Source organism: Sceloporus undulatus, chromosome 4, assembly GCF_019175285.1.
Source record: "Sceloporus undulatus isolate JIND9_A2432 ecotype Alabama chromosome 4, SceUnd_v1.1, whole genome shotgun sequence".
NCBI lineage: Eukaryota > Metazoa > Chordata > Lepidosauria > Squamata > Phrynosomatidae > Sceloporus > Sceloporus undulatus.
The window spans coordinates 220,808,575-220,824,268 of NC_056525.1; the positions used below are offsets into that span (position 1 = coordinate 220,808,575).

A 15,694-nucleotide genomic window follows, 5' to 3' on the forward strand; every position below is an offset into this window, starting at 1 on the left:
ATTATCTTCATACTGCCTTTCTAATAAGATCAAAGCGGTTTACAAAATTACAAAAAATTCATAACACATAAATGATTAACATAAACAAATAAATAAATTACCTAAACAGTACATAACGTATACAAAATAAAATTCCATCCCTGATCCCTTAACTAAAATACACCCATCATTAAACATTAAATAAAATTACACAAACAAAGCAATATTAAGTAAACTCAAATAACAAACATAACATAGTACCAAGATAAAAAAGAAAAGAAAAAAATATGAATACAAAATATATTACAAAGCATAACAACATATAACCAATTATATTGTTGCTATATGTTGTCACTTGCATAATTGTCACTTGCTATTTGATGCTCTTTTGTTGCCTGTTTTATTGAATAATTTCCTGTATTGATATGTATTTTATATGTATTATCCTACTAGAGAGGCAGGCTAGCTCCAACAGGCCTCCCTGGTAGAAGATTAACCATCCATTAAGAAGCCAAGCCCTCCCTCCAGTCCATCTGCCTTGGTCCTGGCCTTGGAGGTAGAGAAGAACTGCTGGCCCTCATTCCCTTCCCCGCCACCACTCCCTTCTCCTTTTGTGTCGTGTCTTTTTAGATTAATTAACTAATTAAAAAGATTGTATGTACAGTGCTGTGTAAATTTACAGCGCTTTATAAATAAAGGTTAATAATAAAATAAATAATAATTAACAATAATCAAATCTACACTAGGGAGATAAAAAGTTAAGTACATAAAATACATAAACAATTTACATAAATACATGGATAATAATACAAACCTATACAAACAAAAATTCCATCCCTCATCCCTCAACTAAAAGATAATCATTAGGCATTAAAAAAAATAGAGGCATTTCCCTTTCTCACAGTCTGGATTTGAAGAGCCTGCTGGCCTCAGCGTCTCTTGCCTCCAGCAAAGTCAGTGAGGCCTTTAACAGTGTCAACTCCTGGAATTGTTGAGCATTTTCATGACCTGTTTTTGACAGATCAGCAAATCTCAATTACTGAGATACTAGAGATATTCCAGGAATGCATTGGGTTTATAATTCATGAGCATTTGGCTATGCAGATGCTATCAGCCAAGTGGATACTAAAATGTTTGAATACTGACCAGAAACAAAATTGAATGGATACCTCCAAGTTGATTTTGGAGCAGGTGGAGCGATCTAGTGATAATTATTTGGAATGACTTGTCACTGTTAATGAAGCAAGGTTACATCACTATGGTCCAGAAACCATACAACAGTCCTTGCAGTAGCAGCACTCAAGTTCTCCATAGGCCCAAAAAGTCAAGATTCAAAGGTCAGTAGGAAAGGTCTTTGGGGAAGAGTATCTTTAGAAAGACCAAACAGTTCCTGCAGAATACTACTTTAACATGCTGTGTCTATTAAATAAGGCAATGAAGGAAAAGCAGCAAGGTAAGCTGCAGAAAATGTTCTGTTTGTGCAGGACAATTCACCTACTCACAGGGCTGGCAAGATGATGGATGTTTTGAAGAATTTGGGGTATGAGTGCACAGACCATCCACCCTACTCCCCAGAACTTGCTGCATCTGACTATTTCCTGTTTCCAAACCTTAAAAAAGAGTTTGAAAGGAAGTTTTTTTTAATGACCCAGAAGTGATAGCAGTAGAAGAGCAGTATTTGAGTGAGCAGACAGATTTTTTTTTGGGGGGGGGGGATTACAGTAACTTGAGGAATGATGTGCCAGGTGTGTAGAACTTTTGGGTTAATGTATGAAATGGCATGTAAGTTTCCTGGCTGTAGGTCTTTCCCTTCCTGATCGAGCCCAGAACGTTTCAGCACCACAATGTATATCCTGCTTTCTGCTATGGAAGATTTGAAAAGCGACTGAAGTCCTTATTGTGTGGGGGTGAGAGGCCTGGTGAAGGGGAGTTATCTGGCATTGAAGGGGGGATGGGAGTCACTCTTCTCAGACTTCTCAGAGAAGTTGAAGAGGAACAGATGTCCAATTCAGTGAATATCTCAGCTTTTTACAGATAATACAAAATAAGTGCACTCAATTCTAATTGCAGAAGGAATTCTTAGCATGATAATGTGCAAGCCAAACTAGCAACCAATTGCCAAAGGGAATGGGGTTTTCCACAACAAGAAAGCATTCTGCTGCTTGGGGATCTGAGGAGTTGTAGTCCAAAAAACAAACACCCCCCCCCCCCAAAAAAAAACCCTACCTCTTTACGAGCTCTGAAAATATCTATTCAGAATATTAACTAGTTTGTAATTCAGAAACCAGATATTCTCACATGGTTCCAATCTGAATCACCCAAGTATCTCTCACAAGGGACCAATGATAGAAAAGTAACCAAACTATATATAGTGGCCATTTCCATGTGAGCTACACATGCAGGATGTGTGTGAGAGAGTGTGCATTATGGCCTTCTTCTGTACATGTACCTGAAGCACACATATTGTAACATTTACAATTCTTCCTTATTCTGATTTCTTCTCTTAAATATTCTAAAAATACTTAAAACTGCACCTTTGAAACTAACTGCAAAAAATAATAATAATTCTTGCATAAACCTTTATGAATGATTGCCCACTTCTTCAGATGCCTGTTGGAGTGTGTATGAGAGGGAATGGAGTAGAAAACATGTTGGTCTGGTGACATTTCCATTAAATTTAAATCCCCACACACAATCTTTATATGTCTGAAAAAGAAGTGTGTGTTTTCAATGAATCTCAAAGGTGCTACTGGATTCCTTTATGTCTTTTTATGGTAAAACAGATGGGCACAGCTATTTCATTCTATACTTTTTGGCATTCTGTACTGAGCCCCAGAATAAAAGAACTGTGTTACTGCATTTAAAATGTAAGAACAAAACTGAAAATAGGGATCAGAGGTTAATTGTTGGCACGACAGAATAGGGATGCTTGAATAGGATACTGGAAAATGGCATATCCCATGGGGTAGATGTCTACATATGCTACAGCCATGACTACAAACAGAGAAAAAAGCTACTGTCATAGGATGTTTATGTATGCAAGACACAAGTTGAAGTGTGGCCCTCTTGATGTTGTTGGACTCTTAACTCCAATAAGCCCTGGCTGGTATTTTCAACTGTCAGGGATGCTGGAATCTGTAATGTAAAAACATCTGAAAGATCAAAATTCTCAACACCTGATATAAAGGAATGCAAAGCTGAGAAGGCAGACAATTCAACTATTGTTATGGGGTGGGTGGGTTAATGAACACTTCAAAAAAGAGACAGTAATCTCCTATTACTGTATTTGTTCCAAAGAATAACCTATGTATCAGAAGCGAGAGAGATTCTTCACTTCTAAATTCCCTTCCCCATCGGGACCACATTTCTGAAAACTTTCCCCCAACCCCTGCAAGCAAGAAGATCTCTGTAACTGAAAAAGTCATGTATTTATTTATTTGCAGAAAGGCGGAGATAAACTTAATACAAAATATGTGGTAGATTGCTTAAAACAAATGTGTTGATTTTAATCATCTGTGTTTTGTTATATGATTATACTGTTCCTTTACAATTTTAGGCATCTGTGCTATGTTCTGTTTATATGTATTTTAGTTTTCTCTAAATGTTTCTCTATAAGCCATAACAAAACTGGATGTTATGGCTTATAGAGAAACATTTAGAGAAAACTAAAATACATAAGTAAAAGAACCAATCAGGTGTAGGCAATCTATGGTATCCCGGCTTTAAAATTTGTTGACCCCTCAATACAGTTCCCAATACATTCAAATGAACAGAGACCACTCCCCTTATTTTATTCCTCACATAAAAACTAGGTCACCAGTAAATGTTCATAAAATATGTGCAAATGTATGCTTAAGTGCTTTCCTGGACTACAGCCTAAACGTTTAGGTGGTGGAGAAAGGTTCTTTTTCTCCTAACAAGCCTATGATTTTAAGAAAATGTTAATTCATTGAGAATGAAGGGGCTATTTTGGCATGGCAATTCTGTGCTTAAAATACTGAAAAAACAAAGGACATTTTAGTATTATACCATCACAGTCTTCTTAGTCTTCACCACTAAAAAGTGCCACATAGAATTATTGGCTTCTTACACTACTTGCCAAAAGCTTTGAAAGGTTACTTTTAAACTACAACTCTCAGAATCACCTAGCCAGCATGGCCAGTGCAGGACAAACACCATTGTCTGTCTTGTTCTTCATATTGTTTTTGGTTTTCCAATGGGAAATGGGGAAATGGAGGGGAATTGAATGGAGTGTGCTAGAAAAATATACTGTATTGCTGTCTGGAATCCAGAACAGTAACATGTCATACTGCAATATTTTGTTTCATGGCACACTTGTAGAGTATTTCACTCACCGCATAAATCAGGAATTGCCAGCTAACTAGATCATTCTGTATCTTTCTCGCATTGGCTTCCTGGGAGACATGTGGAGCAAATGTCACCAACAAAAAGGTTCCTGCAATTGTTACAGTTCCACCTTAAAAAAAAAATTAGATAAGAAAGGTGTTTTTTTAACAGAACCTTAACAAGATGTCTGCCAGAAAACTTCTTAACAGCAGTATAATGATAATATTTATAAATAAAACTGATCATGCACAAATGTATATAGCAAGTATGACAAGAAAGGGTTTTTTTTTAAAAAAAGAAAAATCATGGTACCATAGTTTCCATTTCTCTCCAATGATCACACTACTGTCAAAACACAATTGTAAGGAACATATTGTCAAGTTTTTAAAAGATATTCTGATAGGAAAGAGTTAGCATTCAACTTAATCAAGTACACCAGGTAGAGATAGACCTTCTTAAAGGATGAGTGCATCAGACACATACTACAGAAAAGATGTGAGAAAGGTTTTGTAGGAATAGACACACAGAAGGGTTTTCCACAGGTTAAATTTACAACATGGTACTCAAGCACTGATAACATTGAGATTTAAGACTGATCTGCTATGTGAAACACAGGAATCCTTTGCTGTAACGACGACTGGTTACATACCTTTGCCTTAGAATCATAGAGTTGGAAGAAACCACAAGGGCCACTAGTCCAACCCTCTGTCATGCAAAAACACAGAATCAAAGCACCCGCACAGATGGACATCCAGCCTCTGCCTAAAACCTCCAAAGAAGGCGACTCCACCACTCTCAGAGGGAGAGTGCTCCACTGTCACACAGCTGTTACTGTCAGGATGTTCTTCCTAATTTTTAGGTGGAACCTCTTTTCTTGCAGTTTTTATCCATTGTTCTGGGTCCTATTCTCTAGAGCAGCAGAAAACAAGCTTGTTCCGTCCTTGATGTGACACTCTTTTCAAATACTTAAACAGGGCTATCATATCACCTCTTAACAGTCTCTTCCCCAAATTAAACATACCCAGCTCGCTACATTTATCCTCATAAGGCATGGTTTCTAGACCCTTCACCTTTGGGTAGCCCTCCTCTGGACATGCTCCATCTTGTGAATATCCTTTTTGAATTGTGGATCCCAGTTCAAAAAGGATGTTGACAAGTTGGAGCATACCAGTCTTCTCCAACTGGGTGCCCTCCAGACCTTTTAGACTACAACACCAGTCACCACTGACCATTGTCTATGTTAGTTGGGCTATTAGAAATTGCTGGCCTGTTGGCTGAAATAAAGACTATTATTATTATTAGAAATTGTAATCCTGAACATATGGAGGGCATCACGATAAATAAGATTGTCTTACATAAGCAATGATATGTTCAAATATTACACACACACACTTCTTTCTCCTATATGGTTTTTAACATCTTTAACTGATGACAAAGCCAGTGGAGCTTGGAAAGCTTGCAACAGGTGTACTGTGCATTTACGTTGGGCCAATAATTTATGGAGGGCATCACGCTAAATAAGATTGCCTTACAGTTTAATTTGGCATTGGGAATGAGAAAGATCATTCTGAAGGAAGAAAAGCAAGAATCTTTAAAATCACAGCTTTAACAGTTGCTAACCCAGTTCCAGGGTACCTTTTACTGCTCTACTGGCTCCTACCTATTAAGAGCAAATGGCTACTCCTACTGGAGGCAGTCAAATGCCTCCTTAAGCTGAAAAACTCTGGGCCTTTCCCCAGGAAGCAAAGACCACTTCTAGAGTCTTTAGAGCAGATTTTGAAGCTGCTTAGACATATCATTGAGGGCTGGGAAGCAGAGTGGGAAAATTAATAAATGCAGCACAGTAAAGGGAGAATTATCCCAGTTCTCATCCAACAGTTCCCAGTAGCATCTCCTTCTCCTTCCTCTCTTTTTGCATAACTCATAGATGAACACGGGTAATTGCAGGAATAATTGCATCCATGTGAAATGGGACGTGGGCTTGTGACAGAGTGTACTTGAACGTGCAAGTGTATAGAGACATATGCTTCTCTGCATAAGTATGTCTTATGTTCTTTGGTGCTGCTGATGGGCCAATTTAAAAACTGGCAATAAAAATGAGTCTTTAGGATTGGTGGTGCAGTTTTTGTTTTTTTTACAAAAAGGTTCCCCACTCCAACTATCAGTGCAGAACGTGAGTTTCTGGGGTACAAAAGACTGCAGGGAACATTAATAGGACACTCATTTCAAAGAAGAAAAAACCCTGCTGCAGTCTATATTTATGTGCTTGCACAAATCTCCCAACAATCACCATATCTGCCATTATACAGCTAACTCCAATGGAATGCAGCAACATTGTGTGTGTTTTTTTAAACCCTCCATGGCAAAGGCAAACTCACAGAAATAAATCAGCACACAACTCTAGTTAAAACAATGTGCGGCACACAAGGTTAAGGGGAACATGATCAGCTGAGAGAAGAATTATCCATGTATCATTTGGATTTTTAAAAAAAAAATATCATAAAATATTGTAGGAGAATGTCTTTCAGCAAACATCTTCAACAGCTGTGAAGTTATACTACACTGTCTGCTTGCTTACTTATAGAAGGAACCTAAAGCCATTCTCTTCATTTTGCACAAATCTCTCAAACAAGAGATGGAGATGTTCTTCTGCACAGTGAAAAGGGCACAAAGGAAGTACAGTCTTATGTGAAACAAGATACCATCAATTTGATGCATGTAGAGAGCAAGAAGAAGTGGCAAAATGATTAGGAGTGACCCATTGAATGAGTTCCCATATCATGATAAGCCAGGATTTTAAGGGAAGACTGGTTTATTTTCTTCAAACAGTAAAGTACTGCACACAGCTGGATCATCCCACTGCAAACAGGAGTAATAATAATTAACTAATTTGTTTTATTTATATACCGCTATTCCAAAGATCATAGCGGTGAACAGCAAGTAAGCTAATTAGCAAGTAAGCTAATTTGCTCCCAACAGTCTGGGTACTCATTTTAGCGACCTCGGAAGGATGCAAGCCTGAGTCGAGCTTAAGTAGTTTTTGAGTAGTTCAAAAAGTCATGGACTTTCCATATTTGGTTGGCTTATAGTGACTTCTAAACTACCACTCTGGTTATCTCTCCCTGAAAAAGCCAGAGAGCTGCTATACAACTGGTATATGCCTGGTGCTTTTAATATTAACTCCATCAGTGCATCTGAGGAAGTTGGGGTGTACACACACTGCAGAATTAAAGCAGTTTGATGCCACTTTAACTGCCATGACTTTATCCTACAGAATCCTGAGATTTGTTGCTTGGATAGGTATTCAGCCTGGTCCGTCAGAGAGCTCTGGTGCCTCCCCAAACTGCAAATCCCAGAATGCTATAGGACAGAGTCATAGCAGTTAAAGTGGTGTCAAACTGTCTTAATTCTGCCGTGTGGATACACCTTGGATCTGCATCCACGACAGCTGACACAAAATTAAACCAGTTGGTCTTAAAGATGCTGCTATATTCCTCCATCCCTCCTCTCTTTTAATGCTGCAACAGACTAACATGGCATTCTCTTTGAAACTCATTCGTTCCAATAACTAAGGCTGTACCTGCACTGCAGAAATAATCCAGTTTGACACCACTTTAAGAACCATAGTTCAATCCTATGGAATACTGGAAACAAGGGTTTTGTGAGACATTTAACTGTCTGTCTCAGAAATCTCTGGTGCCACACCAAAAGTACAATTCTCAGATTTCCACAGCACTGAGCCATGGCAGTTAAAGTGGTATCAAACTGAATTATTTCTGCCAGTGTGTATTTGAAATAAGTCTCATGAAAGCCATTTCAACAATTTAGAATAAAGGAAAGATAGCTCAAAAACTGATGGCCCGGAATAGATGGGCCCGAAGCAGCATGCCACCACCCATACTAGGGATCCCAAGTGTGCAGCAACCACACGCTCCAGAACCCTAGTCCTTACAGGTGGTGGCATCATGGCAGCATCCCGTCCACATGGGTGCCACCATGATGACATAAGGGACGTGCAGCGTATAGACTTGCTGCATGTTGCTTATGTCACCAGTGCACCAATGGCACACTGGTGACGTCAGCCGGGCGCCATAAAAAGAACATGCTTTTCGCAGGTTCTTTTTACTCAGCAGGGACACTGCACGCTTTGACTGCTGTGGTATCCCTCTGCACCATTTTTTTGGAGGAGGGGGTTGTTTTGCCCCAGTGTCATGAAAAAGGAGTGAAAAAGGAAAGGTCTGTCCAGATTCAGCCCTGAGTCCTGAGATTCCCCATGATAGAGAATGAGAATAAGATGCATGCCTGTGCAATACCCACATACCATATGAATAACAGAGTGGAGTCTATACTAGATCTACCTGACCTATACATTTTGGTGAGAATAACTAGAGGAGCAGAATAAATGGATTTGTCTTTTTGCTGGGAGAAGAACAGGAAGCAAAAACAGGACCTTTGCCAGAAACATCTCCCTATATTCCAGTTAAGTATTAGCCAGACAAAGAGATAGCTGCTGTGGTGGTGAACATTTTGGCAGAGCATGAGAATACACAGCCATCTTAAATCTATCATTTATACATATGAGTAATTGGCCAATACAGCCTCAGACACCAAAAATAGCAATGGATTGATTGTCTTATGTAAAACAAACAAAGATACTTGCTTGAATTAGTCATTAAGTAATAAATGAATTATAGGGCATGGCAATTCAATTTGCAGAAATATTTTTAATGGAAACAGAAAGCCCAGTGGGTTGTTGTTTTTTCAATGAAAATCATGTTTGCCAGCAAAACATTGCTGAAATGCTTTTGGAAATGGCCAAATGAGTTTAAAAGGAATGAAATGTTTGCTTTTAATTTATTTATTTTTAAATAAAGGTAACTGGCTTACAAATATTAGTATTAAAAGAACATCGCAAAGAATGTAAGCAATTAAGTCATGTCTTTTTCATGATAGTACTTCATTCTTGTCATAACATATATATTTAAAATGTGATATATAAAAAGTTTGTTTTTCAGAAAAACTATTGTATAAAATGCCTATTTAACCGATGCCCAAATGTAGAAAACTCTCTAGAACATCAGAGGCAAAAATTTAATTGTTAGCCTCAAGTAGAGGAGACCTAGTAAACATATGACGTTTACATAAATGTTGATTTATTCAGATTTTGATTCAATTAGCTTGCTCTAGTTGGAACTAGCAATTGAATTGAGACATCTGGGATTTGAACTCCAGGATTGCTGTGTATTTTTTTGGAGTAAAACACAAATATTCTACCTGTTCTTAAAATTATGTTCCAGTCTGCTATAATACTATTTATTTTCAGCTGACAAACACTGGAAAACATTTTAAATTCTTTCTTTCTTTCCTCTGGCCATTGCACTTATGTTAGAATAATGCTGATGCTTGATGAAAAAGAGAAGATTGAAAAACACAGTATTTCCGAAAACAGAATAAAGCAAATATATAAATCATTTTAAAATTATAAAAGCAATTTACTAAGTATAGGATTAGCAGTAGTTCTTAACTTACCTAATATGCCTTCAGACTTAATGTTCTCCTTTAAATATAAGACAGATATAACAGCACTACCTGGGAAGTAAATATTCATTGTTTAATGTTATGTGATCATGTAATAGATTAAAAGCTAATTCAATTTAAAATTATAATGTAACAAGACAATAGTGTCATAAAGATAAACTAAGGTAGGACAAATGCAAAATGCAGCTTTTTTGAGTTCCAGGTCTTGGGGGGAGGGGGAATATAAAAATGAAAAAATAAAACAAATCTTGGTTACACTAGCTAGCTAGATTTTCCAACCTAAGATCTTTTTCCTGTTGGCCTAACCCAAGGACTAAAATTGAAAGGCAATTCAAAAGACTGTGCTGGGGCACTCAATGAATATGTTTATGGGCGACGTACCATACGCTAGCCAAACCAATGTGCTCACTGGTTAATGACAGCTTTGATATGTGTCACATACATCTTAGTTTCTAGTTCTTTCTTACATACCGCCATACTGGACAAGTATAAACAATCAGGGCTCCAGCTGCTAAGCAAACATAATCTGACTCTATAAACCAAAGAATGGATATCACAGGATAGAGATCTCTTCACAGTACCAATACATTTCCATACATAACATCCAAATTGTGAATGACTTACTTCATGGAGGTCATTTTGCAAAGTATCTCTGTGTTAATGTCACAGAAGCCTGTCTCATTTTATACATGCAGTACCAGAGATTATATATAACTTGTTGAATCATGCATTTCTTCTCCAAAAATATTCACCAAGCCTGATTTCAGAGAAGGTTACAGAGAAGGTTACATCACTTCAGGCTTCAGGTGAGTGATGCCATTACAAAAACAAATCTTTTTACAAGGAAGCAGCAGAGAAAGTGAGAGCAAGATCTGGGTGCAGCATTCTTACTCGAGTTTAGTTCTTCCACTGAACCATTATGTGCAAGGGGACATTTAATGAAAGTGAGCCTCACTCACTGCCTTAGGTAGTTCTATCCAATCTACCACCTCAGGACTCCAGCACTTACTTCCAACATTATTCTGCTATGTACTGAACATAGGCCTTATGCTCAGTCATAAAACCAGAGCTCAAGAACATTCCTTTTGTAGATTATAACTCCCAGGATCCCTCACCTAGTATGACATGACCCCCCCCCAAAGTAATTTTTCTCATTTCTGTCTAGAGTATAGTATCTAGATGCAAATCTGTATTGAGAGTATTCATAAATTGTAGCGAGAAAATTGCCAGTTTTTACATTAAAAAAAATTGATTGAGCACATTTCCATTCTGTCAATGACCCATAGAAACCCCCAATGGAGAAACTGGCATGCACAACAAGAAAACACACAGATGGTTCTTTGAATTACAACACATTTGTTAAAATCAGTATCCTGTTTCAAATGCTGCCCAGGGATTAAAAAAGGATAAACAGCAGCATGCATACTTGCTTCATCAGCAGGAAACCTCCCTCTCCTGGAGGTAACATAACTTCTTTTCTTCCTATAAATAGTTTAAGTGTCATTGCTGTAAAAAGCTACTGAGCACTATATGAACTATTGTGATAATAAGAATAATTTTTTTGAGATGGATTTAAGAAATGTATCTTAAGAAATACTAAAATGAAGTCTTTCATAAGCAACAGGTACTAGAATCCAAGCAACGCAGAACTACAACTGTATAACAAAAGCAGCAGGAGGCAAGGGAGTATCCACAATATAAATTGCAAGTATATCTCAGTTAACAAAAAGGGGGCCTGGGCATTATTTCTTTAACAGAAAATTTAGTACCCGAAGCAGAAGCATCTACGGCTTGAAAATAATTTAACAATTTATAACTTCCAGAAAGCAAACCTTGATTTTGCCATTTTATATATTTTCTATGCCATTGTATTGAATGCGACTTGAGCATCCATGGGCTTTGGTATCCACGGGAGGTCCTGGAACCAAACCCAAAAGGATAACAAGGGCCCACTGTATTCCCTATTACCATGTATGGATGTGAGAGCTGGAAAATTAAGAAAGCGGATAGAAAGAGAATGAATTCATTTGAGATGTGGTGCTGGAGAAGAGTGCTGAGGTTACTAGGGACAGCCAAGAAGTCAAACAAATGGGTCCCACAGCAGATCAAACCAGAAATCTCTCTGGAAGCCAAAATGACAAGACTGAGGCTGTCATACTTTGGCCACATCATGAGGAGGCATGGCTCACTGGAAAAAACAATAATGCTAGGAAAGGTGGAGGGAAGCAGAAAGAGAGGAAATTCACATGCTACATGGATGGACTCTATTACAGAGGTCATGAGTATGAATTTGCAGGAGCTGAGCAGTGGAGCACAGAGAGTCTTGGAGATGTTTCATCTACAGGGTTGCCATGAGTTAAGATCGACTCCAGGGTGGATAACAACAACAAAAGTGGTTCAAACTGCTTTAATTCTGCAGTATGGATATACCCCATGGAAGCAGATTTGGAGTATCATGAAAAGGCAGCACATTTTATCAGAGAATGTGCAATTTTGTCAAGGATAAATTGTGGTTTCTCTGGTTTTTTTTTTATAGGCACATGAATAAAATTTGTGAGGAAGGAGTCTTACCTATGACAGCCATGCTTCCTAATGGAGCAATGACCATGACTGGAGCAAATCCATAGGCTGCAAAGTTCCCCATTTCTCCAATCCCCATAAGTACAATTCCAGACCACCATAGTTTGCTTCTGTAACAGGGCTTTTGATCGGCTTGGTGCATCAGCCGAAGATGAGAACATTTCTAGAAGTTGTTAGATATTGGTAAGAATGTAAAAAATAAAAGACATGGGTCTGCACAAACATAAGAGACAACAACTTGACAGTAATACAGTATTACAAAAACTTTTTTCATCCTGGATGAAATCATGTTGTTATTGTACAGTGCTTAAGAAATTATATAAATCTTCAGTCTCTAAATAAACACTCCTGGAACAAAAATGTCAACATCAGCTGAAGTTAGCATGCTGACTAGGTGGTTTGTAATGCTTTGCATATTTTGGAGTTACTTTCAAAAAACTGAGTTTTTCAGAAACTCTGGATTCTGAAACTCTTACCTCAATGCCAATACCAACTCTCCTGCCATTTAGGAAAACCAAAAAGAAAAAAGAAGCTCCAGCCATGTGCCAGTTTGAACTGGCAAGGCATTAGCACACCCTTGTTTGAATTATACATTAAGTACAGAATGTGGGATATAACAGATCTGAAATACAGAGAGACAGTAAACCCTCCACAGCCCAAACCATTTTAAAGGGAATATTGGGTTATATTCAATAGTGTGTCTCAACCAAAGAAAGGCTCTTTGCTCTTGCAGAAGCTTCGGTCAATGGAATGGAATACAGGGCAATTTTCACCCATTTCTTCTTCCCCTGTAGCTCCTGGAAGGAACTACCTCGCATGCTGTACCATAGAGTCCCTCTGAAGTAGAAAGAAAGGAGCATTAAGGCTCAGGACTAAAGGTTAAGTGGAATAATTTGCAAAAAAAACCCTCCTCCCCATTCTACTGAAGTCACTGCTACATCAAAGGGTTGCTCTCCAGGGTTTCAGGCTAGAATTTTCTCAACCCTATCTGGGAGAGACCAGTTTTTTAATTTATATTTTGATGCTGGAAATTTCTGTGTGCAAAATCAGAGTTCTACTACTTGATGGGGGAGGAACAGAAGCTCCTAAAATGTTCTTATAAGTTATGGTCCCTGCCCAGAAGCTGCTAAAATTACTTCTGCCAGTTGCTATTCCACATAGTAAATATGAGAAATAAAAGCCTATTTGGATAGGTTATGATCTAATCATGTGGGGTATCAATATAATCCAGGGACTGTACCATGCTGGCATGGAAAATCACAAAGCAATTAGGATTAATGATGTGGCCAGCTGCTTGCAAATAGTAGAGCTATTGTATCTAGCGCTTCCACCCACAAGCAGTTTCCAACAGCCTCCACATGGGAGCCATAAGATTCAAACTGGTAGTCAAAAGATTCTTCTGGCTGGACATGGATTACTGTGTGTGGCAAGCATCGATTTCATGGCAGAGTGGTAATCTGATCACCACTCCACAGGGCATGCCGTTTGCTCAACTCCCTTTCAAGCATATTGTCTTAATACTACAAGCTGTTAGAATCAGAGAGTGTGGTGGGGAGGCATTGAGAGGGAAGGAAAATAGTATGCCCTGTGGTTCTTGGACATAAAGAAACGATGATATAATTTAAGAGTTTTAGTTTTAACATACAAAAACCCAATATAGAGTAAGATTTGCCATAAAAAAAGCCCAGGTTAAAAGCACATTTTGCTGTCACCAAATATAAATCAAAAATAAAATAAAATATTTTCATTTAGGCAAAATAACCTGAGGATTAATTTCTACAAATAAATAACCAAATGATCTCAAAACATATTGTGATGGAACAAGTAGTTGCTAATAGAGTCTCAACTACCACAAGTAGTTAAGAGCAATTAAGCCCTCCCCCAGATGCAGTCAGACTGCACCTCTCAGCATTCCTCACCACTGACAATGCTGGTTTGTAGTCAAACAATATCTGGAGGGCCAAGTGATTTTCACCCCTGAACTAACACAAGACATATGGCTGTAATCCTCTACAGAGGTTGGCAGTTTTGGTTACACTACAGCTCACAGTGTTAAGGAGATGTAGATCCATACCTGTAGATTCAATGAGATGCTAATCAGAATATTCCCTGCAATCGCCAACAAGATGCCTAAAAGTAGATTCTGGGGAGGGGGGGGGGGACAACAGCCATGTACAATTAGACAGAATGTGCAAAGCAGAAGACAAATATTCACATACTTTCACTCATTTATATAATGACAAATCTCTAGGATGTAGGTTCAGTCAAAATCACTGCTTTTTCAAGAGACGATATGGGACCAAGTTATACCCTCCAACTGTTCCAACTCGGAAGGGACAGCCCCAATAGGTTGAATGTCCCAGTTTCTCTCTCTTCCCATTTTCCTTCATTTACCCTCAGTTTATTCCAGTTGTTCAAAGTGCAAAACTAGTTTGCACTGAAGTAACTCAGCAGGATGTAGAGGAAGTGGTGGAATCTTGCCCTTCTCAGCAGTCTCAGGCAAAAGCAAACTGCTGCAGCCTCTCCTAGCTTGTGTGTTCATCCTCATTAATAACTTTGGCCATCTTGATCATACTCTGATGTAACTTGGCTACACATATCCTGCTTTGCATTTGTGCAATGTTGGAGGGTATGTGTTGGCTACTGTTCATAACTTTCCATCAGTCTTTCAGAGCAAGGAATAATAGTAAAAGTACTCACTGCCTGTGACTGCTAAGGAGTGGCCTACACTGATGTTTTCATTTGTTTAACCATGTAAGAAGAATAGTTGGATAATCTTGGATAAATAGAAATTGTGACGCACAACAGTTCTACAGCTCTCATTTCAAAAGTAGTCTGACTCCATAGGAAGTCCACCTGTCTTAGCTATCATTGATTAATTTCCCCTCTTTTTTCTGTCTCTTAAAACATTTGTATTAAATGTATTTTAATAGATTAACATGACTATATTAAATACATAATCAATAAACGCAGACACCTTAACCAGCCCAAGCAAAAACAATGAAAGACCCTGGGTAAGGATTTTATATATTTTCCTTCCCTGTTCAGAAAACCTATTCAGAGGCAGAACATAAATATTTGAGGCCAGTTTTTAAGTGGACAATATGTCATGCAGCTGACCTGTAAAACAAAAGGAATCATGACTACATATTAAAATAAGCTGCCCATTCTTAGAATTGCAGTGCTTAGAGGATCCACAAGGTTTTACATTTTCTTGAAAAGAAACACAGGGGGAATAGGTTAACTATGG

General features: G+C 38.2%; 2 protein-coding genes across 3 annotated transcripts in view; both read right to left on the minus strand.

Annotated features, from left to right (window-relative positions):
• The window catches only part of STK3 (serine/threonine kinase 3), an 881,840-nt gene that overhangs the window by 576,302 nt on the left and 289,844 nt on the right, over positions 1-15,694 (minus strand). The window lies entirely within an intron of this gene.
• Positions 1-15,694, minus strand: part of NIPAL2 (NIPA like domain containing 2) — a 38,392-nt gene that overhangs the window by 19,916 nt on the left and 2,782 nt on the right. Inside the window, exons 2-4 of the mRNA XM_042464943.1 lie at positions 12,436-12,607; positions 9,856-9,915; positions 4,335-4,456 (exon numbers count right to left, since the gene is read on the minus strand). Coding sequence (XP_042320877.1) covers positions 4,335-4,456; positions 9,856-9,915; positions 12,436-12,586 — 333 coding nt within the window. The 5' untranslated portion in view covers positions 12,587-12,607. The remainder of the gene's footprint in view (positions 1-4,334; positions 4,457-9,855; positions 9,916-12,435; positions 12,608-15,694) is intronic.